This window comes from Plectropomus leopardus, chromosome 22, assembly GCF_008729295.1.
Source record: "Plectropomus leopardus isolate mb chromosome 22, YSFRI_Pleo_2.0, whole genome shotgun sequence".
NCBI lineage: Eukaryota > Metazoa > Chordata > Actinopteri > Perciformes > Serranidae > Plectropomus > Plectropomus leopardus.
The window spans coordinates 2556208-2584101 of record NC_056484.1 but is presented as its reverse complement, the minus strand read 5'-3'; the positions used below and the strand labels follow the sequence as shown (position 1 = coordinate 2584101).

At 36.8% G+C, this 27894-nt stretch overlaps 2 protein-coding genes across 2 annotated transcripts; both read right to left on the bottom strand.

Annotated features, from left to right (window-relative positions):
* Nucleotides 1-170: 170 nt before the first annotated feature.
* LOC121961225 (tetraspanin-8-like) lies at nucleotides 171-11251 on the bottom strand. The gene is made up of 9 exons (XM_042511129.1): nucleotides 11102-11251; nucleotides 8161-8232; nucleotides 7950-8066; nucleotides 6934-7008; nucleotides 6615-6710; nucleotides 3394-3507; nucleotides 3262-3294; nucleotides 3071-3154; nucleotides 171-2262 (listed from the first exon to the last, which is right to left on the bottom strand). The coding sequence occupies exons 1-9, from the start codon at nucleotides 11159-11161 to the stop codon at nucleotides 2122-2124; spliced, it is 792 nt and encodes a 263-aa protein (XP_042367063.1). The 5' UTR covers nucleotides 11162-11251; the 3' UTR covers nucleotides 171-2121.
* Nucleotides 11252-13913: 2662 nt separating this feature from the next.
* LOC121961678 (tetraspanin-3-like) lies at nucleotides 13914-27156 on the bottom strand. Its single transcript, XM_042511746.1, has 10 exons — nucleotides 26966-27156; nucleotides 23517-23580; nucleotides 22065-22142; nucleotides 20792-20941; nucleotides 20167-20241; nucleotides 16771-16866; nucleotides 16422-16541; nucleotides 15770-15817; nucleotides 14938-15021; nucleotides 13914-14223 (listed from the first exon to the last, which is right to left on the bottom strand). The coding sequence occupies exons 1-10, from the start codon at nucleotides 27154-27156 to the stop codon at nucleotides 14086-14088; spliced, it is 1044 nt and encodes a 347-aa protein (XP_042367680.1). The 3' UTR covers nucleotides 13914-14085.
* Nucleotides 27157-27894: the final 738 nt, after the last annotated feature.

Here is a 27894-nt window from a genome sequence, read left to right as displayed (position 1 = left end):
ATTGAGTATTGACTTAAATGACATTCCATACATTGTTGATGTATTCAGTGTCAGTCGGCCTAAACTTAAATCAAACATCCTTTTCTCTCGTTTTGACATTGCATCTGCAGTATTTACTACAATATCTAGTACAGTATTTACTTCAGGATTTACCACAGTACCTCAAAAAATTAGTTTGATTTATCGTCTTTATTTCTGTAAGTTGTTGAGGATCTACAGTATCAGTTTACAGCAGAAACAAATCCAACGTGATACAACGAAAAGATGAAAAATATAAAGAATATTTCCCTTTTCTCCAGCTTTACAGTCGATAAATGACTTATTCATCTTTACATGCTGACTTTCTTCATTCGTACATCCAGTTTTCTCCTTTTACAGTTTTCATTATAAAAAAATAAGTTTGAGTAGCCCGTACTTGGCTGCACATGCTTTTCATTTTCGCCTCTAAAGCTTCGTCAAAACAGTGCTCGGTCTTTCAAAATAAAAGCCTCGACTTCTCATAGTTTCTGACGGGTTTTTACATCATGCTGGTTGACAGGGAAAAGTGGATTATGGAGGATCAGTTTATAATGTTTAAAGTTGTAGAGAGGTGGTGACAGAAACAGAGAAAGACCCACTGTGACATTCACTAACAAAACGTACAGAATATAAATATATTTAAAAAAATAAGTAACTGAGGCAAGAGTGCCAGACGCACCACAGGTGGAATAAAGTCTGTCAGCCCGTCCAGGGTTAAGAAGAAAATAAAGTTTTGAACCTTTTTCTGTCAAAAACAACTCATAATTAAAATATTTCAGCTCTTTGTTTTTCAGTGCTTCTACAGAGCAAACAATGTTTGTGGCACTTGTGGTTTTTTATTCATCACACTAAAAGGCCATTTGCTGCGTTATTATATGCGTTTGCTTAACAAAATAAGGATTAGTTAAGTTTTAAAAAGTGCTTTTCTTTGCATTTATGAGTGCAACGACTTTCAGGAAACTGCAGCCAAAATAACTTAATTTGAAGCTCTTCTTAAGTTTGTGTGGGATGAAAAAAAAAAGCCAGAGAGGATGCTGGTTTAGATTTCTTTCATTTTTTTCCACAATCACAAGAAAACTGACTCACACACAAAAAACTGCAGATGTTTTTCAGTCAAGTTTGGCTCGACTTTCTCTTCTGTTTTTTTTTTTTTTTATCTCAGAATTTCCAAAAATTGGCTTGTGCACAAGATCTGACACAAAAAGTCAACATTTTTAGATTTAATTCTAGATTTCTTTACATTTCTAATAAGATTTTTTTATCAAATCTTTTACAAAATAAGTTTTGCATAACCAGAGGATTTGAGCCAAAATCTTGAAAAAAAGCATTAAGTGATTTAAGTCTCAAAATTTCTGACCTTTCAGTTATATGAAATCAAAATATTTTACCATACGAAAAAAAAAAATCTGAAATTAGAGATTACAAATTCCAACTTTCAACACAGACACTAAGTTTATCTTTAATGTGTTGCATTGCCTTTAATGTGATCTTAAATTATTTTGCAATCTGGCTGTTTTTGATCAAGTTATTTTGAGTGTACCCAGAACATTTTTAGAGAAAAAAAAAAAAAATCAAAATTTAAAGAAAAAAAGTCTCAAACATTTCTGACATTTTACTTCTATGATGTTGAAAACAAAAATATTTTAAAATCCAAAAGTGTTGGTCATTTTTGAACAACTTGAGATAATTATCTTGTGATGTTTAGAAAAATAAGAAAAAAAATCAAACCTCGATCCTCTCTGGTTGCATAAAAACAGCAGATTCGGACATAAACAAAAGTGATCAATAGGCCCCGCCCCCACTGCACCAACTAATTAAATTCACTCTCGGCTAATTTAAAATGAAAAATAAAGTCGCTGCAGGTCTTTTCAGAGCCGCGTTAGAAAGTAAAACTCAGAGGTGTCGCAGCTTCCGTCCATTGATCTCGATGGAGCCGACAGTCGGGAATCCTCACAGTGACGAAAGGCACTTGGGACGCTCCGTCCTCTAACCAAAGACATCGCCTCAAAATTCAACAATAAACAGAGAAACAACATAAACCCGCTCGACCTTCGGACCCTCTACGAGAAGCTAACGACAGAAGAGGGAGGCGGCGTCGCTCCTTTAGTAGGACGGAGGGTTGTGCAGCTCCTGGTATTTGGGGGGAGGAGTGGCGAAGATGGCGGGGACGGACAGCAGGACGGTGGGTCTGTCCGGGTGACGCATCTGGTGGATGATGATGGAGGACAGGATCATGCCCAGCAGCTGGAAGGAGATGGCAGAGTGAGTCAATATCAGATTTACTGTTTCGTTTTTATATCCAAGAACAAAGTTTCAGCCAGAAAAGCTGCTTTTGTTTTTAACCTTCATGCAAACGTTGGTACTCTTTCTTTTTACTTTCGTTTTTGGATCATTGTGGCTGCGTTTATGCACGTTGCATACGTTTTGGATTGTTTTTCTCCTTTAGATTTCAGCCTCTTTCATATAATATGTCTATAAAACACTTTATAAACGAAAAAATGCCTCTTTACACTGTTGGTACATTTTTTTTTTAACACTGAAACCCATTAAAACTACTTTTTTTTATCCCACTGTCATTCTAGCATAAAAGCATACATCCCATAATATCAGGCTTTCACTCTGTGGTCCTGGATCAGTTTTGTAAATTTTGACTTAGATCATCTAAAATTGTCATGTTTTATTTTTAGTATTTGGGAAAAATAAAATTTTCCTTCTTCAATTTCGGTTATTTGAAAATTAGTCATAAACATAATGCCAAGAGGCATTAAAAAAAAAAGTGAGGTGATTTTTCTGTTTTTGGTGATTTAAAGCATCCCTTCCAAATGACACTAACTTGCAGGGTAAAAATAGTTTTGTAAAACCTGCAAATTTGGTGAGTTTTCCAGATTTTTCGTGACCGTTCGAACCCTGTAAATCGTCTCTCGTTGTTTTTGTGGTTTGCTCTGTCATCTGTGACGCACTCTGAGCTGCATTTTGCTTTACAAAAGCTGCAGTACAAATCAGGTTTGTTTGTTCAATTGATTAAATTAAAGTGTTTTTTTTTTATTCTCACCGCCAGAGAAGCCAGAGCGAAGCAGACTCCGATCATGATGTCAACGACCAGCAGGACGTAGTATCTGATGATGGGGAAGCAGGTCTGCGGACGGGAGGAGAGAAACGCTCACTTCTGTTTCACAGGTGATACAATCAGCCGGTATTTCCTGTAAATACTGAATAATGAATTTAAATTTTGGCTCCTCTTACCTGGATGTAGACAGACTGCGTCTGCAGGAGCATCTGAAGGAAAACGACAGAAAACAAAAATGTCAGCAACCTCAATTACGAATCAAAAGCGCGATTTAAGACGACAAAGCGAATGTTAGTTATTAAACTCACGTTGTAGTTGATGGTCTGACACTTTGCCTCCGTCTCGACCTCCTGGTCGCACAGGCAGGAGTTGGGGATTTCGTTCCTCCAGTCCTCATAACTGAACAGACCACAGCAGTGCATCTAAAGCAGGAGGACAAATACGATACAGATCAGCTTTCCTGTCAGTAACTTTAGTTTTCTGCCTCGGTCAGAGTCACCAAAAATGATGCGAGTCCAACTCATTAGTCCCATTTTGATAATTTATGGATCATTTCAGTAGTTTTACAGGCCAAAATTTCCAAAAAAAAAAAGATTTCAGTTTCTCAAATGCATGAATTCTCTGTTTTTCTTGGTCTCATGTTGAATATTTGAGGTTTGGACAAAACCTCGGGCTGGGGGATACTTTCAGTTTTCTGGAAAAATAAATAATTTAAAAATAATCTGCAGATTAACTGATATTGTAAATAATCATTACTTGGAGCCCTTTTTGTGTATTTACACTAAAAAAGTGACGAAATCAATGAAATATGGTGCAAAAAGTCAGTGCGCAAACTACAAATGACTGATTACTGAGCGGGAAAAAAATAAAAACTAAAAAAAATGGTGGTGTGAGATGCCTAAATAAAAGATAAATGTCTGAAAATAATGTCTGTAAATAACGTTCATGGTTCATGCTGATCCTGAAATAGTCTTAAGAGGCATTAAAATCAGAAATCTAAAAATAAGGCCATAATTAAAAAGTCTTAAAACAATGTTTCAAAAGACTTAAATAATGTAAAAAAAATGGCACAAGGTACAAAGTAGATTTATTTATCATATTTTAAATGTTCTTTTTAAAAAAATGACATTAAAATTTGTCCCTAACTGCACTGTACTGATCTTAAAATAACGGGTTATTTTTTTAAAAATAGTAAAAATTTACCGAAAGCTTCTTACATTACTGACACCAATAAATGATGTTTTATGATACAATACGTATTTGAGCAAAATTAAATTAAGTACGAGAAGTCTGTTTTGTTTTGTTTTTTCAGTTTAAAATTTGTCTTAAATTTAATTTGTGGAATTAATAAAGTCTTATATCCCACTTTCCTTGAGCTATAAGAACCTTTATCATTAAGAATCGTCTTTAATATATTGAATTATTTTTTATCTTTAAGATAAACCAGTTAAATCTGTAAAATGTGTTTATGCTCACTGCAGAAACAAGAGTCTGACAGAAAGTATTAAATAGAAACTGAACACGAGGAGCCAGACTGCAGACAGGATGTAAGAAACGCTGCTCGCGTCTGACTGTATTCAGTCTGAGGAGAGTTTCCGCCGCTAAACACTCATCTGCGGTTTCTAACTGCAAAAATCAACACGATGATTTCACGGTGATACTAACAGCAGGAATTCATGATCACATTTAGCCTCTTAACAAGCCTGTTTTCTGTGCCGGCGTGTTTAAATCTTCATTGACGTTTTTTAACTTTCAGGGTTCCTGCAGCTCAAGGCAAAAAAATTAAGACTTTCTTAAACGCCATCCGGGATGACGTTTAAGGTTAATTTTCTAACTACTAAAATTGTGGAGGGACGATTTTATTTTGCATGAATGTTTACGGAGTTATAAAACATGAAATGTCCTCGGTCAAGAAAAAAAGTTATTTGCATTAAAATGTTGAAAAAACAACAAAAAAAAGTCTATTTTGGGTGAAACACATTGAAGACAATAAATACATTAAACTGTCTTTACACTATTGTTTAGGTTTACCAAAAAAAGTAAAATATCTGCCATTTCTGGGCAACTTTGTGTTTTTCACTACGCAAGTGAGATTCAACTGCTTGGATTCCTTTCATGACGAGTTTAAGAAGAGAAATTTAATAAACTGTAAGGTAATTATTAGGAAATTAAGCATTGTAACCAAAACTGAAGGACAATTTTATTTTTGCCCAAATGTTTACGAAGACATGAAACATGACAAATGTTCAATTGTCGAAATCAAATGTTGAAAAAAAGATTTTTCTGAGTGAAACACGTGGATTTAAGTAGCTCTGACGCCAATTATTGCCTTATTTTTAAAGAAGTGGATTCAGTGCTCCTCTGACTTTTCCGCCGTTTGAACCTCAGGATTCCTCCTGTGTGAACGTGCGGACAGCCACGATCCTAGACATGCTGTTTTTGGGAAAGAGATTGAGGAACTAAATATCAAAATGTGAATTTGACCCCTCTGCTGCACTCTTAATCAGTTCCTGTTTGTCCAGTTTTTCAGTTCAGATTCTCACGTTTTTTCATATCGATGAATGAGTAAATGTGAAAGTGACTGAACAGAAAGACGCCTCTTCAGATGGATCCTTCCTCTTTAAAAACGAGAAGCGATGACCTGCACTGTGCGGACAGTCATTTGCATGTTGGTTTAATAAACCACGTCCTCCCAGCTGCACTTTGCATTTCTCCCTGACAGCACACCTGGCCAGCCGGCCAATCAGGCGGCGCCAGTCACACCCGGCTGCCCTGTGAGGAACTCTGGGAGCGTAAACTGGTTTGTCAACAACAGTTTATGAGGTGGAAGGCAAACAACCGTCTCGTGACTGCAGAGAGCTGCACTAAACTCTTTGAAACGTGAGCGAATGTGATTTCTACAAAATAACATTGACATAAGGTAATGAGCCAAAAAATTAGCAAGAAATTAATAAAAAACATCCTTAAATTAGTAACAAAAAAGAGCAAAAATAGGAAACAACCTGAACGAAAAAATAAAACAAAAAGAAAATTATAATAAATATATATTTTTCTGTAGCTTTATTTTAAATAGATACTCATAAGGACTTCATTGTATTTCCCCCATATAGCATTTAAATTCTCTCGTTCTGTTTCTTCTGGGCTATTTTTCAGGTATTTTTTTGTCACCTTTTGTTGATTTCTTTCTTTTTTTGTTCAATTATCAGGACATTTCCTGCAAATTTGCTGATTACCCTTTTTCCCCATGATTTTGAAATAAATCAATTTGCTCAAAGGTTTAAATGCTTGTGAAAGACGTCGAAACACTGCACAAGAAAACAGATGTCTATCAAGGTTTCAAAGGGTTAATTTCATCTACAAAGGAAACCGTGTCAAACGCTCATGAGTTCTGTTTAATCTGCCGAAACCTCACGACGCCCTTTAGACTGTTAAACTGCAACAACGTGCAGCCAAACCTATTTACTTTATCACCATCATTATACTTTTATACTGCAGCGTGTGTGTGTGTGTGTGTGTGTGTGTGTCTCACCTCTTTCTGCAGCTCCTCGGCCAGGGTCTTCACATCGTCTGAAGCTGTGTCCAGAGGCAGAAGCTGGCGAAACTTGGACTCCATCAAGTCCCCCAGCTACAAACAAAAACGCGGAGTTAACTACGGTTCGGTGGGTTAAGTTAACACAAAGACTTCAGCGTCTTAACAGCCTGATAAACTGACTGATTATGAAAAATCAGTTGTTTTTGCACTTCAGGTCATTCAGCTCCACAGACGCTGAGCTGAACGACCTGAGCTCTTTACGATTAAACCTTCGAATCCTCCTCTGAAACAAAAGTAGAAACATCGGGGTCGTTACCTCGGGACGGGCGACTGCAGAGGGGATAGCGACTCTGAGCATCAGCAGAGTCCCAATAACCATGCACACCAGGAACTGCAAACAAAGACAGGAAAAGACCTTCAGCACAACTTCACAGTGAAGCCCAAAACGTTTTTATGGAAGGAAAATGAGTCAATACAGCAGTTTTACGTTACTTAGGTGCCGGGAGGCCCCCAAAATATTTTCTAGTTAACAATAAATTGAAGTGATTCACACCGGGAATTGTTTTTGTACTTTTAATAGACAAAAGGTGCCAGAGTGCATAAAACAGCATCAAAACTAAGCTTGTTTATCAAAAAAAGTGCCAGTGGAGGATCCCTGCACCCCCCAACAGAGTCCCAGCTAACCCTAACGTCCTAAAACCCAAGAAACCTCCCAAAATCCCAGAAACGTCCTAAAATCTACAAAACATTCTTAAATCCTAGAAATGTCTTAAAATTCTACAAATGTCCTCAAATTTTAGCAACGTCCTTAAATCTTATAAACTTCCTAACGGCCCAGAAATGTCCTAAAATACACTGAATGTCCTAAAATCTGAGGAACATCCTAAAATCCGTGAAATGTCCTGTCATTTCTCAAAAATGGCCCCCAAGCAAAGCAAGTTGAGTTGAATAAAGTACGGTGCTTTTTAGAAGGCAGCTATCAGTTTTATTCAGAGTCAAAATACGTTTTTTTAATCATCACTGAGGGGAAATTAAGGGTTTGACAGGAACAAATCTGCAGCTCTTTATAAACCAAACTCACAACAACCGGAAGTAAAAGACAAAGCCTTTTTAATAACAGCTTAGGCGTTTGTCTGCTTATGGTTGCAACAGTTTGTTGGAACATCACAAATGATGTAAATCTGGACATTTCTTAACAAGTTCATTATCATCATGTGAGGCTCCTTTCAGGAAAATATTTCATCATATTGTATTTGGAGATCACACATCCTGTTTTCCTCTGAAGTTTCATCAGCCTGTGAAGTCCATGAGTTTGCTGCTCTTTGTACTCACCACGATCAGTGACACTTTGCTCTCCTTGTGGGCCCCGTAGGCTCCCAGGACGGCGATCACCAGGGTGATGGTGCCCACGACGTAGAGGCCGATGAGGCCAGAGGTCCGACCTTCAAGCTGCAGGCAAAATACTGACAGGTGAATATTTTGTTGTTGTTAAAGACGCCAAATAATTTTGCAAATTCGATGTTTAAACAGCGTTTGTTCTTACGCCTTCTCCTCCATGAACATTTGTGAGGACCTGAAGCAGCAGAGCGAGCGCGATGATGATGCCGCCAATAATCTGGAAAAAGAAAAAAAACAGTTTGATTACATGACTAAAAAAATAATAAAGTGACAGCGCATTCGTGTTGCAGTTATGGCTGTAACGGTACACGATTCTCACAGTACGATAACGTATTAAAAAAAATGCAGCGTCACTGAATCATTGTTTTACAGAAATAATATTAGCATTATTAGTGGCAATACCCCTTAAAATACTGAAAACAGGATTTTTTTGTGTTTAACTAATGTTTTATTACTATAATCTAAACTTGAAAACATTTTAATAAATGGAAATATGTCTAAAAATCCTGAAATGTACACGGTATGATAGCTGTAACCCACAAGAAACCTTGAAACCAGTATACTGCTGTAACCCTCGTCGGAATAATCATAAAAAATGATTCTTGTCAGGGAAAAATCTGCCCCCTTGTGTCTGAACAACTCCCGAAGTCACCGTAAATTTATGTACACAAGTCTCAGACTTTGACGTCATATTTGCAGAATCACTGCGGACGAAAGTAAAAGTTTGGTTGATGGTAAAAAAATCTTTTAATTTATTCGCGTTTTGCAAAATAACGTTTTGCTCATATGTAATTTGTAATATAGTATGAGGCAGAAGTGACACCGAGTCCTTGTTTAGCAAGTCGCAAGTAACTCGATTCCCAAGTTGAGTTTATAATGCTCTTTTAACCAAATATAATGCCACAAATTTAAGACTTTTTAACAAAATTTATTTCTTAAAACATGTTTGTTGGACGTTGCTGCTTCTCCATCTGTATTGCACATTTTGCATACAGCAATTTTTGTTTTTGTTCACCACCTGTTGTTTTTTGTACGCAAATTAAATTATCCTTGCTATAATTTTTCTAAACTGGACGCTGTCGATTCAAAGTGAATCTGGGAAATTGAGTGTCGACGTGCTGAGAACGAATACTCTTGGTTGATCAAGGAAATTAAGGTAAATTAAATAATTTGTGGTTCACTTTTTGGATAAAATCCTTGTTTTAGTGTTTGGGCTTGAGGGATGGTATCAAGTATTTTTTAAGTCAAAAGGCTCAAATCCAAGTAAAGTCTGAACTTTGGCAAGCCAAGTCTAAAGTCATCAAATTTGTAAATCTGGTCTTTTTTCCTGGTCCATATATTAGTAAGAGTGACATTTTTCAGGTGAAGGCCAGCGGGGGCCCTGACACTTTGGGCCCCTCAGGCCCTTGCCCGGTAGGCCCATTCGTTAATCCATCTAAGCCTTTTTTTAAGGTGTAACAACCCAGATAGATTGGTAACGAACAACTGACTGTTCATTGTTAACCACAGATTATGGATTATCTTCATAACTGATTAATCTGCTCAAATATTTGTTGTGTATCTGTACTAAAGCTCAGCCACAGCTGAGTATAAATTTCAAACAACGCCCTTACGAGGCCAAATTTCATATGAGCGGGTGAGCACAACAATGTGCACACAGAGGATCAAAGCCCAGATAAGATTCGGACTGACCTGGTTTCATAAGGACAAACAGACAGGTCGGCCACAGTTACTGTGAATGAACACCAGGGGCTTTTATTTTGGAAAAAAGATCTAAACTGAAGCTTTCCGTAGAACCAAACAGCTGCAAACTATTACACCTAATTGTTGTTTTGCCTTCAGACTGACTGGAAACCAGCAGAGAAACAAACAAAGCGGAAACCAAAGCAACGAAACTCTAAACCAAAAGCATACGGCTTATATAAAACCAAAAAATCTGCAACCATTTTCCTGGATTGTTTATAAGGCTTTTTTCAGAAAATTAAACATTTTATGGCTCCAGCTTCTTAGATGTTAGGATCTGCAACAGTGTTGTTGTCTTATAACATAGCTAAATAAAAAAAACAACTTTTAATTGTTCTTAAAAACAAAATAAATTCAGACATCTCATTTGACAAATTACATTGAGCATTTTGACCACTTTTTTTAATGTACTTTTCTACTTCATTTTTGCTCTAGCCAAAAGACTCCAAACATATTAAACTACCAAACAATGCTTAAAATAACATAATAAAGCTGGTAAATATATGTATGCTACCAGTAACATAAACCTACAAAAATAAAAAAATAATGATGTCTTCCAAAACAACAACAAAAAAACAGCAAACAATGTAAGTTATCTGAAAAACACAAACTACTAACATAAATATATACATAAAGGCCATTTTCTTAAATTCTAATAATAATTTAATAAAGTTCCGACCTTTAAATCTGCTTGTGTGCATTTATACAAAAAAACCCCAATTACATTAAAAAAAACACGATTTCCTACCAAAAACAGCAAACAAGACAATGCAATTAATGTTAGGCTTAAAAGCCCAAACTTTAATCCACTAAAATAAATAATAAAAGGAAAGGGCCAATTGATGTTAATTTTATTTAAAAGTTTAAACTTAATTTACCCAGACACTTAAATCCGCCTATACCTGTCTGATATCAGGCTTTAATTCTGTTTCTGGATTAAGACGATGACTGTGCACATTTTTAACATTCACAAAGACGTTTACACTAACCTCAATATAATAAACTATGATACAGATGCTTTTTTTTTAGTTCATTAGAAACACATTTTAAACTTTACATCCACTTTTCCAAGTTTCTGCTGTAAGTTTGCGAAGAAAATATAAATAACCATCCAAACATGGTTGTTTTTCGTATTTATAACCTCATAACTAAACACACCTGCTCTTTTCGGAATGATCCAAGTATTAAAATACACATAAATCGCGGATTTATGCGCTAAAATGTTGTATTAACCCCTAGAGGCCCGGCTGACTCTGAGCTGAACTACGCACTTTTTATTTTCCAAAAGATCCCGAAGAGAACGTAAGATCAACGGCGGCCATTTTTAACGGTTATTAACTTACCGCGAAGAGGATGTTGAAGATGGTGAAGGTGCGTTTGAGGCAGGTGTTGACCTGAGTCATGTTTGCAGATGATAACGATAAAAGTACAGTGATGTTTTCAGAGAAAGTGAAGCTCCGACTGCGGCGAAGTGAACTGAGCCGGCAGCGGGAGGGTGAGCTGGTTTTAGGTGACAGGAGAGGCGGGCGGGCGGGGCGGGGGGGCTTCCCGTAAACGACAAAAAGGAGGCGCCGCCGGCATGTCAGATATGGAGACATCCGGTGTTTAACGGAGAGAAAGAGGAGAGCGGGAGGGAGAGGCTTCGTTACGGGAAGACAAATGGAAAATTCCCGGTCGGGTGAAGCCGTTTGTGAGAGAGGAGCCGGAGGGGATTTAAGGTCGCTGTTCGGGATTGGAGGGGCGGGCGGTGTTATGCCTCAACATGATTCCACTGAAAAATCCAGATCCAGGAAATGACTGTCTTTATTTTCAGTAAATTATTTTAAAAAAGTTACCAGGAGGTGGTGGAAGACGAGATATACTCAAGATCTTGCAGTTAAAATAGCAATACTTCAGTGTAAAAACCATTGAAATCAAGTGAGATTTTATGTCGTGGAAGAAATACTCAAGAACTGCACTTAGCCTAAAAGTACTGCATACAAAGTCTAAGAGATTCAAAAAGACCAAAACAGACAGAAAAAGACAACAAGGACATGCAGAGGAACTGCAAGGTGACATAAAATAACAAAAAAGGGAACAAAGTGACCTCTAGCTCATCAGGTAGAGTGTGCACCCCATAGACCCGAGGCCCCTGCAGCAGCACAGGTTCAAGTCCAGCCTGTGGCCCTTTGAATTCCTCAATTTCTCAGTTTTGAGATCAATAAAGTATATCTATCTATCTAAAAAAAAAAAAAGCACACAAAACCAACCAAAAGGACACAAAATTTTCTTAAAAGACACAAAATAACAACAAACAAAAAAAAATGGCATCAAAGAGACATAAAATGATCTCAGAGAGACACAAAATAACTTAAGGAGACACAAATTCAAGGTCAGTGGACTGAGAGGCTGTTTGGGATTGGAGGGGCGGGCCGTGTAATGTTCCTCCATGAATCCACTGAAAAATCCAGATCCAGGAAATGACTGTCTTTATTTTCAGTAAATTCTTTAAAAAAAAGTTACCAGCAGGTGGTGGAAGACGAGATATACTCAAGAACTTGCAGTTAAAATAGCAATACTTCAGTGTAAAAACCATTGAAATCAAGTGAGATGTTATGTTATGGAAGAAATACTCAAATACTGCAAGTAGCCTCAAAGTCCTGCATACAAAATATAAGAGAAAAAAAATATCTATTATTCTGAAATGGGCCGTTCTGCATTGTGAGTGCTTTAAATATGTTTTGACACTAAAACGTTTGTACTTTTAATTGCAGTAGTTTTACTTAGCAGACTAGTTTTGTGTTCACGTTAATAGTTTTACTTAAGTGTGGTTGCTACTTTTTCTTTACTGAGAAATTCTTCCACCACTTTAGTTTTTAAATTATTATTTTTATTCAACAGCTGTATGCAGGTTACAGCCAAAAAGATCCACAACAGGATGTTTATAAATAATAATGCACATTTATTATAAAATTAGTTAAAAGTTAGGCTTAACAGCTGCTTGATAATAAAGTTATCTTACTGTTACAACAGTCACAAAAACAGCAGAGTTGGTTTTGTTATGAGCAAGAGATACGGAGCAGCAGTGAGGTGGAAAGAAAAGTGAAAGGAGAGACGGAGTGAGTTAAACCTGCTCGAAGGGAAAACGAGGATCAAAATACCAGCGTTGTTCTGTGGAAACCCACTAACTCCGTCTGTTCCTGGACAGCAGACACGAGGCAGATACGAGGTTTTCGTGTGGGGAGCGGTGCCGTGACTCAGTGAGGAGGAATGTGATTAACTGAAGCTGCATGCTGCTTTTAAAGGAGACGAGCTGCGTGTAGCAGAGTGACACGTTCATACTGATTTGATTAACTGGAGATCATTCCTTCATATTTTATTTGTGGAGTTACAAATAAAATATGTGCTGATAAAGGAGGCCAAACGAGGCACCACTGTAATGCTTAACCCTTTGAAAACTGAGCAAACTGGCTTAATTTCTTCCAAAAACATGGGAAGAAGACGACAAGCAACTTAGAAAGAAATGCCCCCAAAATTAGTAAGAAATTAGTAAAAAGTTACATGAAAATGACCTAAATAAGCCCAAAACATCAACAAAAAATTAGTAAAAAGTTAAAAGAGAATAACTCCAAAATAGGCAAAAAGTCAACAAGACAACTGTAAAAAGTTACAAGAAAATTACCTGAAAATAAGCAAAACAAACAAACGAAAGAAAACATCAAGAAATTAGTGAAAAGTTACAAGAAAATTACCTGGAAATAACTGTAAAAAGTTACAAGAAAATTACCTGAAAATAAGCAAAACAAACAAAAGAAAACATCAAGAAATTCGTAAAAAGTTTAAAGAAAACTACCTGAAATTAAGCAAAACAAACAAAAGAAAACATCAAGAAATTAGTAAAAAGTTTAAAGAAAATTACCTGAAAATAAGCAAAACAAACAAACAAAAGAAAACATCAAAAAATTAGTAAAAAGTTTAAAGAAAATTACCTGAAAAGAAGCAAAACAAACAAACAAAAGAAAACATCAAGAAATTAGTAAAACATTACAAGAAAATTACCTGAAAATAAGAAAAAAACACCCTAAACAGATAATTAATAAGCAATCAGCTTTTAAATTTGGAAATAAACATCCTTTATTATTATTTTTTACACTTTTTGCTCTAAAAAGTAAACAACCACCAACTGTTATAAGATTTTAGTCCAAGTGTTGATGAACTCTTACTATATGCAGACACGACACTTGAAATCTGTTTTAACTTTTAAAAGATTTTCTAAGGTACGATTAATGGAAAAGCAGAGGGATATTTTGAAGCTTTCTGCATCTTTTATTGTGAAAGTGTCGTCTGTCTACTCTGAGTCAAACAGCTGCTGGTAGGCGGGCGGCTGGTCGAAGAACATGACCGGCACAGACAGCGGCGTGTTGGGCCTGTCGGAGGTGCTGAACATCTGGTAGATCATCAGCGAACACAACGACAAGCCGAGCAGCTGCAGGGAGACAAAACATCGATCTGTGAGAGGAAAGTCCAGAAGCGTTTAGCCTAGCTTAGCACAAAGACTGAAAACACAGGGAAACTGTTAGCATCGCTCCTTAGATATAGCTTCTAGTCATTTTTTCCCCAGATTTTATGACATTTCTAGGATTTCAGGACATTTTTAAGATTTTAGGACATTTCTAGAATTTCAGGACGTTTCTGGGATTTTAAGACGTTTTTAGGATTTTAGGACGCGGGGGATCCTCCACTGACACTTTGTTTTGATAAACAAGCTCTATTTATACGCTGTTTTATGCAACCCGCTTCCTTATGTATACTAAAAGCACAAAAACAGTCCCCAGTGTGTCATGTACCAGCCCCAGGCTATCAGTTATGAATATGTTTTTCTTTGCATGAGAGAGTGGACGTGTGGCATTAGAGCGTGTGAAAAGTGTCGATTGCGTGAGAGTTTGCAGTCCTGGTTTTGCATGCAGTCTGTACGAGGCTTTGGACAGATTATGAAGATACAGCATGTAAATCAGCGTTTGAGTTGTATGTGTACGTTTTTGTGATACAGATAGGAGAATAGTTTCCCCGTGTCCCGGTGTTTGTGCTCAGCTAGGCTGAACGTGTACGGACAACATTTTTTCCCACACTGTCGGAGTTTAGGTAATGAATGACAAGCAATTATCTTTTATTGTCTTGACGAACACACAGTTTTACTAACCGCCAGCACCAGCAGAGTGAAGACTACGGCCAGCGTGATGTCAGCTTTCGTCTCGACCGAATCCATGATGAGGGGGAGGCAGTTCTGGTGATGGGAGGAGACAGAGAGGCCACGTTTAAAGGGTGAATCCACATAATTTACATGAAAACATATTTCCTCTCTTCACCCAGGTGGTATCTAGTCAGTAGAAATGATCGAAAAGGTCATATTTGAGGTTAACCCTTTGAAACCTGAATCAACATCCGTTTTCTTGTACTGAGGTGCCTTTAACAAGCATGAAAACTTTGAATCTTGCTTTGATTTATTTCAAAAACATAGGAAAAAGAGGAAATTACGTGGCATGAAATGTCCCACAAATTAAAAAAAAAAAAGTGACCTGAAAAATTAGCTGAAAAAAAAGACGGAGAGGAAGAGAATAATTAGAAAATTAACAAATAACAAGGGAAAAATATCAACAATACTAAATTCATTATTATTTATTTAAAATTGGGAAAAATTTGGGAAAAGACTATCATATTTATATATGTTATTTGTTTATTCCAGCACATCCTTTTTTTAAAATGCATAACTTTTTACAAATTTCTTGTTAATTTTTGGTTGTTACTTGTTAAGTTGGTCATTGCGCCTTTTTGAAAGAAATTAAGCCAATTTGCACAATTTCCAAGGGTTCAAAGGCAGTAAAATTGCTTTCAAAGTTGCTATGGCATGTTCTCTTTTTCTGAATGAGTAACCTCCACCAAGCCGTCATTGATTCACAGGCTTATTTATGAAATGATGATGATATCACAGTGATTCACTGATGATTGAAATAATACAAATTGCATCCACTGACCTGACTGAGGACTGACCTCTGCTGCCGGAAAAGGCTCGAAAGAAAGTTCTAGAGGAGAGAAACCTGATTTTAATATTCGTCTGTGTGTGTGTGTTCATGTAGTTTCTATCTTTGAGAGGACACATCAGACCCTGATATTGAAGAAAAAAATGGGTAAACTTTGTGTTCTTTAGGAACTGCTAGAGTTAAATTTAAAAATAGGTTTAAGTTAGACTATAGGTAAAACCTTTTAATATCATTTTAACACAACACAGTACAGTAGCAGTACAAAAACACAATTTTTCGATGGCCTGCTGTAGGACAAAAATGAAGCTAAGGGAGGAAGAGAAAAAAGTAAAAAAATTGTATCTTCTCTGAGATTAAAGTGGTGATATGATCAGAAAAAAACAACTCAAATCCCTGTGATAAAGTTAGGTGATGTAGTATACAACAACAAATCTGGCAAAAAGTCTGACTATATATTTGACACCATAGCACCAAGTATAGAAAAATATCAAGTCACAAAAGCTGCATCAAATTTCCGCTCAAATTTCTGTGGGATACTAAACTGAATTGTATTGTATTATTTTATTTGGACCAAGTTATTGTGTGACTGCTTGTATAAAGACACCGTTTAACATTTGCATAAAAATGTTTTAATGTTACTACTCACTTTGTATCTGACTGTCTCACATTTCACCTCCATCTCCGTCTCCATATCGAGGTCGCACAGACAGGAGTCAGGGATGTTGTCCTCCCAGTCCTCATGACTGAACAGACCACAGCAGTGCAGCTGGACACAAGACAAGAGGAGGTAAGACCCCCTGCAGGCTGCAGTGTTTACTACAGAGCACATCAGCATACTGATGACTCATCTTTTCTTAGGGTCTAAATACACACAGATTTATATCCATTACCTCATGTATCTCTCAGAAGAAAACAACAATAAATATGTAAATTTCCCCAAATAATGTTAAAATGTAAAAACAAACACTTCTGAATGGACTCTGTGAGCTTCTTACTGATGTCTGCAGAGCTTCAGCCTGACTTTTGATGGCGTCTGAAGCTTGATCCAGAGGTAGAAACGAACGCCATCTTTCCTCCATCACACTCTCCAACTATAAACATGAAAACATCACAAATCAAATAGCCTACACAACACGAGGGTTGATCATTTAGAGGAGTGTGCATTTTATTCAACTCTCAGTAAATTATATGGATTAAATCTATGACTTGATTAAATGTCAGGAGAAAAGTACATAAAATGAAATTTAAATAGACAATGAGACAAGTAAATGAAGAGAACATCACAAGTTTGACACATATAGCATTCAAAATATGCTTTCTTCAAACTAAAATTAGAAAAAAGTGCAGAAAAGGCAAAAAGGCAGTGCTGTGGTAGAAGGGCCTTTTAAATGCTAAGAATTAAAATAACTCTGTATATATAACGTGTTTTTTGACATTTATTCAGCATGTTAATGGTGATAATTGCCAAAATGGAGCTGCAGTTTAACAACTTAACAGATAGTTTGATGATTAAATTAATAACAAGGGATCATATTTTCTTAACTGCTAAACTGCACAAAAAAAACCCAAAAACAAATCCATTTTGTTTTATTTGTATAAATTGATGAAATGTTGCGATCTGGGTTGCTACGTAGAACATTTTTCTTAAGATACATTTATTTCATTCATTTATTGCCATAAGGTCGCCCATGTTAAGATTGAGATGTACCTTAAGTTTTTTTTGTCCTTAAGGTCTTTTGCTGAGTTAATTTTAAGAGATTCCTATTTATATAACAGCTAAAAAGAAAACCTAAAGTGAACTTTTAAGGGAACCTTGAGAATAAGACTTAAGGGTTTTTTGTGTAATTGATTTTATTTTAAGGCCACCTTAACTCAGAAGTTAAGGGTATCTTAACTTTAAGGGGTTTTGGAGCTAAATATCAAAGGCATTCTAGAATGTTCAGAGGGAATGTGCCATGTCATAAAGGTGTTTAGAATGTGACTCTTATGCTGCCAGAACTTATCCATGGTAACCATCCATCTGTAAACTCTCTGTTGGAGCTGGTGTGATTGCTGCATCCACAACTTGGAAAGGCGAAAGAAACATTGATTTAACTTTCATTTTGGGAGTCTGACACTACTGCGAAGAGACATGCAAGATCAGATTGAAATGGATGTCTTCTCAGGTCCAGAGATGTGGGCCCTGATTGCAGAAAGAGAGATCAAGGCACTCAAGATGGAAGGCAAAAAAATGTTAGCAGAACATCGCAACGCCTGCCTCAAAATTAACACCGAGCAGGAGGCATACAAGAACCTCGCCACCAAGAATAAAGAACAGCAAGAGGTGGCAGATCTCAAGCGGGAGGCTGTCACTTCAGGACAGCAAGAGGCGGCAGATCTCGCCACCAGACCAGAGGCCTCCACTACAGGACAGCAAAAGGCGGCAGGTGATATGAATTTGGACTCTGACCCATATCTAAACCAGCGCATGCAGGAAATGAAGTACCTCCTCCAGAAGGAATTGCAGCAGAGAATCATGGTACAGGATGAAGGAGCCATCGAAAGAGCCAAGTACCGGGAGAAGGAGAAGCAGCTGCAGGAGGAGCGCCGCTTGAGACAGCTGTATGAAGAGGAGGTGCAGAGATTGACAAGTCTGCCCTCCAGAGCTCCTGTAGCTGAGCTCAAGGAGTCAACTCGCATAGCGACGTTGACAGAGCAGCTTCAGGCCGAAAAGCAGCAGGCTGACATCCTCAAACGAGAGCTACAGGAAGTCAGTCGTCAGCTGAACGAGGCCATCTCCAAGGACTCTGAGCAGGCTCAAAGGCTGAGTGATGAAAATCAAGCCATGAAACTGGAGACTGAGGAGGTGAAGCGCCTGCGGAGACAGCGAGAAGAGGCGACTGCAGCTGAGCTGGAGGAGTTGAGGAGACAGCTGCAGGAAAACACCAACCACAGCCTCGAACTGGCCTCCGAACCACAGTCCCAGACAGAGGCCACTGGGTCACTGTGCAAAGAAGTGGACACTCTCCAACCGCAGATGGAGGACCAAAGCACAGACGAGCCACTCCCTGAGGACCACCAGCCGATTCAGACGACCATGGACAAGGACCAACATACAGGTGAGCCGCTGCCTGAGATCCACCAACTGGAAGAGGCAACCGTGGACACGGACCGACTTTCAGGTGAGCCGCTCCCTGAGATCCACCAGCTGGAGGAGGCAACCGTGGACACGGACCAACTTTCAGGTGAGCCGCTCCCTGAGATCAACCAGCTGGAAGAGGCAACCGTGGACACGGACCAACTTTCAGGTGAGCCGCTCCCTGAGATCCACCTCCTGGAAACGGCAACCGTGGACACGGACCATCTTTCAGGTGAGCCAATACCTGAGATCCACCAGCTGGAAGAGGCAACCATGGACACGGACCATCTTTCAGGTGAGCCACTCCCTGAGACCCACCAGCTGGAAAAGACAATCACGGACGTGACAGAAGACGCTCCAGAGGAGACTCTGGTAAAACCGAGGATCTCCCTCTGGAGAAGATTCAAAAAACTGATCACACCCAAACACCTTCGCCAATACAAGGACCGACAGTGAAATATCACCACGCAAACAGGCCACAACAGGCCGCAGAACAGCGGGGAAGAACATAAAGAGCTTGGCAACGTGACTTCATCTTACGGTGCATTGTTGTTTGGGTCCAGGTGGTCTGGGTGATCCGACCGCTCCGACCCAGACAACATCCACAATGCACTGCGTGATGACGTTGGTTACCAAGCTCTATTTACGTGTTCTCTCCGCGCTGTGTGGGTTTCCCCCGGGTGCTCCGGTTTCTCCCACAAAAAAAATTCTGGCTAAATACAAAGATAACATCTTCAATAAAAATCCTAAAAATATACTTTACTTTCTGTGTCGCTGTATTCCCGCAGGGCATTAGAATTCTTCATGCTGAGGTGTAATAAAATATTTGTAAATAATACAGATAAATCTCAGCTGAATTTACTCAGGGAGAAAAAGGTTCATGATCATTCACAAAAACATTTTGCAGGGTTTAATATGTACATTTTCCTGAATTGTTGCATTATTTACAAAATTGTGATGACAGTGAGAAATCACAAATATATCGAAAGTCATATATTCATGCACACTCTTGCAAGCTTAATATTAAAGTATGATATCATAAAACTGTAATAAAGTCACAGTGTGGCAACAGACACAACTCATTTTTAGGTTTAATTTTTAATTTGACAGATTTAAGTACAGATTTAAAACTATTTGCAGCACATTTGTGAAGGTTTTATGTGGCATCTTTGTGCAGTTGGGCAGCGAGTGTCGTGCACTGGAGACGAGTTGTGTGTTGTATTTGAGGTTCGAAATATTTGCACTTAAACTCACAGAGTTTCAGGGTCGTTACCTCGGGTCGGGTGACGGCTGCGAGGACTGCAGCTCGGAGCATCAGCAGACAACCAATAACCATACATACCAGAAACTGCAGAGGAAAGAAATTAAAACAAAAAGTCACCGCTCCATCAGAAAATAATCCATGAAGATTATTTTTGCTTTTTATTTGCAAAGGTTTGAAACAAAGGTTTGCAAACAATAAATGAAAACACAAATTTAAAAAAAAAAGTATCAAGGAAATGACCTGGTTATAATGTGCTTATAAGGTCTACAAGAAATGAGTAAAAGGTGATGAGAAAATTAGCAAAAAATTAGTTTTAAAAAGTAGGGGAGGATTATGAGCAAACTTTCCAGAAAAAGGTGACAGAAAATAATAAAACAAATAAAATAAAATATATATATTTTTTTATTTTTAATCAAGATAATTTTGTGTTTTTTGTTTTTTAACTTTTAAGCAAATTTTATGTCTTTTTAAGTTGCTCATTGCCCTCTCCCCATGTTTTTGAAAGAAATTCAAACCATTTTGCTCAGGTTATAAAGGGTTAAGTGTCTCGAGCTCTCTTGTATTAACTCATGTCCTGTGCACGTTGTAAACTGTCCATCTGTCAACATGTTTCGTGTCTGGTGTTTCTGCTCACCACAGTCAGAGCCGTCAGGTTCTCCTTATGGGCTCCACAGGCGCCCAAGATGGCGATCGCCATGGTAACGGAGCCAACGATGTAGAGGACGATGTGACTTGTTGTCTGATCTTCAAACTGGAGGACAGAGAGTTCAGTGGCTGGTGAGTGCTGCATAAAAGAGAGTAAATGTTTACATTGTACATTTCTACAAATGCAACATTTGTAGATTTCGATGTTTAACGTGTGGTTAACGTGTGGTTTTGTTCAGGCACAAGAATCACTTGGTTGTTGGTTGCTGAATAATTTTTGCATAAGTTTTATTTTATTTTTTTCAATAATTTCAATTTCATTTTTTTTTTTCAAAAACGTGGGAAGAAGGTAATGAGCAACAAAAGAAGAAATGACCCAGAAGTGAGGAAGACTTCTGTAAAAATTCCCTGAAAAAAGGACTTGAATGAAAACCAAACAAAAAATACAAAACAAATCATAACAAACAAAAACACAAGAAGTAAAAACAAACAAAAAAGTGAGAAATAACCCCCCCCCCAAAAAAAAAGTGGTTAAAAAAAAAAGATGGTTATAATAAATCTGTAAAATAATTTAAAATAAATAATTTTGATAATTATGAATAACGTTTGCTGAAATTTTACCTTCCCATTTAAAAAAATATCATCTACATCTATTTTCTTCTAATCAGTAAAAGAGACTGGGACTAGCTTTTATTTGAAGTTTTATGGTAATTAATTTTAATTTTTTTTTGTCAAAATAATTCAGATTTCTGTGTGAAAGTCCAAATTTTTAATCTTACAAATGTTTAAATTTACCACTGAACCTAATACTTTGTTTTTACTTATTCTTGGCAAAATATAGGTTAACCTGAAATACATAATAATAATATAATAATATAATATTATAATATATTGACACGTACATTATGTCCTCTGCATGGGACCAAATACTGCTGACCTTTGTATGCACCTGCAGTGCTTGAAAATGACATTATTTGTCTAAAAAAATCAGTCTTGAATTTGGATTAAAAAAAAAAATCTTCTCATTGAAAACACTCACTTTTATGGTCTCCAATTTTGGTCTGCTGTTTGGCGACCATGTCAGTGTCACGCCACGATGACAAACTCGGCTCATGCAATCTGAACTACGACAACTCAGAAACCTCGATATGATACAGATGAAAAGTACAAATGCATCATATCCGTAGTTTGCAGAAAAGTACAGTGCCAGCATTTCGCTGTGGCGACTGGACTGCTGTGTCTCAGCCGTGTGTCTGTCTTACATCATGTCCTCCATGTGAGTCGTCCAGTGAAGGAGACAGCAGAGCCAAGGAGACGATGATGATTAGTCCACCGACAATCTGAAACAAAAATTTGAGTCAAATCCAAAGAAAAATACCACAAATTATGTTACAGTTTGTTGGGGGTCGTCCTGCTTAAAATTTTGGGCATCACAGACACTTAGCTTTCTTGATTCTGGTGATTTCTTTAAGCACAAATTTATGGCTTTTCTGCATCAACTTAGGGTGTAAATATGTTTAAATATGTCAAAGTCCTCTGCTGCTCCTCATGTTTTTATTGGAGAGGACAAATTCCCATTATAAATAATGATATTGTGTGTCCACTATGTCCTCTCCCCGAAATCCAGTCTGAAGAGGACTTTGGGAAGTTGTGATGGGTCATTTTTTTCTAAATCATAGTTGGCAGAGTTATGGATAATTTCTGTTGATGCTGTTTACGTTCTTCCTGATAGACATTTAAAAATTGCACAAGATTACACCACAATTTCTGTTTTTCTTGTGCAGCATCTCATGATGACAACTGCATTTCGACAAACCGAAAACATGAGAAGGCAAAGAGCAACGTAACAAGACATGGCTCAAAAGGTGAAAAAAAAAAAGTAAAAAAAGTCACAAGAAAATTACATGAAAATAAAAAATGCGTTTAAAAAAAATAAGTAAAAAATTAAAGAAATAAATAAAAAAGTATCTATTTTATATAATTTTTTAACATGAATTTAAATATATAAAAATATTATAATTAAAAATACAGTTTTCTGGACATTTTTTTCCTATTTTTTCCATGTATTTATTTTTTAAAAATTTTCTAATGTTCCTCCCCGTCTTTTTAAAAACTCTTTTAGTGATTTTCTTGTCACCTTTTACCCATTTCGTACAATTTGTGGTACAATTTTGCCAAGTTGGTCATTTCCTTTTTTTTCAGCACAAAAAACCTGGTGTCATTCCAGTTTTCAAAGAGTTAATGAATCTTGGATTCAAATTTTTTGATAGTTGCAGCTCTAATGTTCCTTTACAAATAATGTTGTATTTATTCGCTGCAGTAAAAGTAAAGCAGCTGCTGAGTTTCAGTTTACAGTGAAGCTCTCGGCTCGTAGCAGTCATCATAACACAGCCATACTGAGGTCGTCTCTGATATTTTACATTCATTAAAATGACTTTAAATCAGATGGTTTGACACTGAATGAGTTAAAAACAAACATGCAATGAATAAACCTATAACATAACATATTCAGGTTTTTGTGAAATGCAGATGTTTATATATTTCTGTTGAAATCCTGACTCATAAATGCACCCGATGTATTTCTCCAGCAGAGGTCACTCCTGTTCTGTGTTTCGGCTGCAGATCCTCCTTCATCATCATCACTGTTTTCCTCTACATCATCTCAAAAACCTTCTCTGGATAAAACTGTCTCTGTTTCTGCTTCAGTTACTCACCACGAAGCAGACGTTGAAGCTGATGAAGAGACGCCTCAGACTGGGGTTGACCATGTTGCTGCTGCTGGTTGAAGCAGAGAAACATCAGCGTGCGCGGCGTCGCTGCTGTGAGTGGACAAATGTTTGCAGCAGGTGGTGAAAGTGAAAGGAGGAGAGGATGGGCAGGACTTCCTGTGAAAGATAGGAGGTTTAGGAAGCTCCTTAAAGGGTAAAATTGGTATTTTTCAACCTGGACATTATTTCGTCAGCTGTGAAACAGGCTGCAATGTAACCACTCAGTTTACTCCGTCAGTATATGTCCACTAAAAGTTTATTTTATTTATTTATTTAGAAGGGATTTAACATATTAATGAGCATCAGTAAAAATGAAATGCTAATGTAAATATGGCGGAGTTAACACAACTGCTAATTTACATCCTTAGTCCTCGGCAGGTAACAGATAAAAGAAAAGAGGAAAGAAGAAATAAATAAAGAAAAGAAGACAATTGTTATAATAAGTGTCTGACAACATTATGGAAAAAATCCCTACAGAGAAAGACATTTTTGTTAAAGAATGAGATCCCTTTTTGTGTAACAGAAAAAGACTTTAAATCCAATTGGCAAACTCACCAGACTTGAAACAACAACAAACAACAACAACAACAATAATAATAATTATAACTTTATTTATATAGCATCTTTGAAAAAAACAAGAAGGTGAAGGTTTATTTCATTTATATATACTGTTCATTATTATACACTGTTGGACGGTTTCATCTATACTAATACTTTATCATGTATTATTTATTACAGTGGTGTCATAAGGTCTGGGTGTTTGAGGTGCCAGTTAAATAAATTGCCACATTTTTAAAAAATATCACCAACATTTTAAAGAGCGGTCTTAAATAAATAATAGTCATGCAAAGTTGTGTGCCTCTCCCATAAGCCAAAATAAAAAACATAAGCCCTTCCCAAGAGTTATTTGACATGCCCCCCCTTTTTACACCACCCTCTCCATTCACATATATAATCTTATTTAATCTCTTATCAACAGACTAGTAATTTAAGTTTTTTTTTTTTTTTTTTGTTTTTTTACCGTGATGTTTCATGGCTGTCAGTTTTCCTGAGTCACGTGATGTGACCTCAAATTACAAATACGAGTCGATAATAATGATAATAATAATAATAATAATAATAATAATAATACTAATAATAATAATAATACTAATAATAATAATAATAATAATAATAATAATAATAATAATAATAATAATAATAATAATGAAGCCCTGGACCTCATAATCTGTTATTCCGTCCATATTTATATTTGACTAAATGAACTTTATTAGATTTCTCTACTTTTACTAGAAATACTTAGGCTACCACGTTTCGTTCACGTTTTTTTTTTTTTTTTTTTTTTTACAAAAGCAGTTGTAAATTATTAATTTTCTGCTTGGTCCTGACAACTACTAATATTTTAACACCACAATTTGTAATTCAAATACGGTTAATAAAAAAAGTGGAGAAAAAAAGCGGAAGTCAACATCGTGTTTGTTCAAACAGAGGCTCCGCCAGATCCGCCTGAACTCAAATGTCCTCAAATCCTAAAAAAAAAAAAAAACACCCTGTTTGATCATATTTTGTATTGATGATCAGAATCTGTAAAGTAACCACGCAAACACATTTAGTGAAGCAGAAAATGGAAATACTCAAGTAAAGTACAAGTTCAACTGTTAGCAGCTAGTAACGTTAGAAACTTACGGGTAACTGACAAGGACGGACATTTATTTACTTTATTTAATCCCCTTTATCTTCGACTCATGACTACAACTAACCTGGTTAAAGTTGATTTTCCCCGAATGAACTGCTGGTGAGGACGGTATGTATATTGTGGATTTATTTTTGTTTGTTTTTATCGGTGTTTTGATTCAGACCAGAAGCGGCTAATGCTAACATTTAGCATGCTAACTGCTAAGTGTAGCTAGCTGAGGCTCATTATTAAGAATATAACCATTATTGTTACATTTTACAAATGTGGTGACGATTAAGGTTGGTTTTAGTATTTTTAGCTACGAGGTGGACGCGAATATTTTATTTCACTCGGCTGCAAAATGTTGTAACGTGAGCATGAACGCGGCATTAGCATGCTAACGTAGCATGCTAATTATTTTCGCAATGGTAGCTAAGTTAGCATAATTTAAACCGAGGCTAAGTCAAATAATTTGTCACCATTTTTAGATATTATGGCGTAAAAATTGAGCTACATAAAAATGTGTGTACCTGTTTGGGGATAATACAGTTATTAATTAATTGTCCCTCGTAAATTGGGGGAATATTGTTTATTGATCATAATATTGGAAATAACAGATCAACTTACGTCATCATTTCACTATCATAGGTACAAAATATAAAAAAAAATAAACCTTACATTTAATTTAATAGTAATAAATTCATAAAAAAATAAACGGCCAATCAACGGAAATAATTCTTGTTATAAATAACATAGAAAATAGAATTAACATTTAATTAAATTATAATACATTAATACCAGAATAAACACACAATCAACTGAGATAATTCGTGTCATGAAATTAAAATAAATATAAAAAAATAAAATTTAAATTTAACTAAATAATAATTCAAGAATGAACGCACAAACAACTGAGAAAATTTCTTGACTTTAATAATAGATAAATAAAATAAACCTGACATTGAACTAGATGATAGTACATTAACTGAAAAAATACATGCACAATCAACCGAAATAATTATTGTTATGAAAATAAAAAATACATAACAATAAAAAAAATAAACGTAACATTTAATGAAATAATACATTAATAAATTAATTCAAGAAGAAACGCACAATCAATTAAGAGAATTGTTGTAAGATAACATAAAGTAATATAAATCATATAAATATAAATCACTTAAAGTCATTGTTGTTTGAGTTAATGTTTGCAGAAATGCACGAATTAAAAAAAAAAAAAAATCCCTTTTATTGAACACACTTTCAGAAACAAGGACGGTTGAAGGGAGTTAAAATCCTTATCTGTCTTCATAGCGCAATAACTTTAAAAAATTGTGAAAAATGAATAAAATACTTCCAAATAAAAATAACACATAAAAAATACAGCCTGTTTGTAACAGGCGGAAGTTGTGCGATGTCAATTCGCAATGCCCCTATCAAATAAATAAATAATCAATAAAGAAAATCCATATAAATTTAAAAAAACTGAACGATGTAATAAGTAAGTATAAATGGTCTTCAGGTTCAATAAAGGAGAACTATACTTTAGGAATTTACAACATGAGCGAAATTCGTTAGAAAAAGCATGACAAAGAGGAAGATTTTATGAATTAATCCTCTCCCTCCTCTCCTCTCCACCGCGCCTTTTCTCCTCCCCTTCCTCCCTTTCTCTCTCCATCTCCATCCTCCACCTCAACACCATCTCCCCTCACACACACACCCCTCTCCCTCCTCTCTGAACCAGATGGAAACATCTGCTTCTCCCGGAGCTGCTGCTGCAGCTGAGCGGCTGTTCTCCGTGTAGCCAGGCCGCTGCAGGGCACCGCAGGGCGGGGAAGAATCGTCGCAGGGTGCCGGTGTTACGGAGCGGATCTCCGGAGCTCTGACAGCGCTGCGGACCCGCTGATACATGCACGGAAAAATCCACCTTCCTTGATGCGTAATTGCAGCAGTGACAAAAGCTGCAGGAGCCGATTTGTTTCAATTTGAGGTACAGAGAGGACAGAAGGAAGCATGACCCGCACGAGAGGGGGAAGAAGAGGACCCTTCACCATGTTTCTCCTCTTGTGTCTGCTGTGGACACAGCTGCTGATCACAGGTAAGCGTCTGTTGTTTGTAGCTGTGCTGCCTTGAACCAGAAATGGTAGTGCTCAAATCGGTAGCCTTTTTGTGATTAAATGCACCTTTTTGTCACTCACCTTGTAAAAATTCCCTTTAAAAGCGCTTAATAGCTCCTTAATTATTCACCTGCAAACCACATATCCCTGTTATAAAATAAGCTCTTTCCTACTGAAGTCATGCAGGTTGCACGACTTGAGTAGGAATTTAACCATTGCAATCACAGATATTTGATGTCTGCTACAAAATTAACCCTTAAATGATGTTTGCTGCAGTCCCTAAAATGTGTAGTATTTTTTTTTGCAGAATATCATACATCAAAATCCTCAGATCAGATGCTCAAACCTCCTGTGAGAATATGACAAGAAAATAACAATAACATGGTGCAGTCAAATGGTGATTTGTCATTAAAGGATGAAAAGAAAGGTAAAATCTTCTCAAGGGAACCTCAAAATATGAATATGCTAAATGTGCAAACAATTGTGTATATACAGGGATGATAAGGTGCTACTAAACTGGAATTTGCCATAA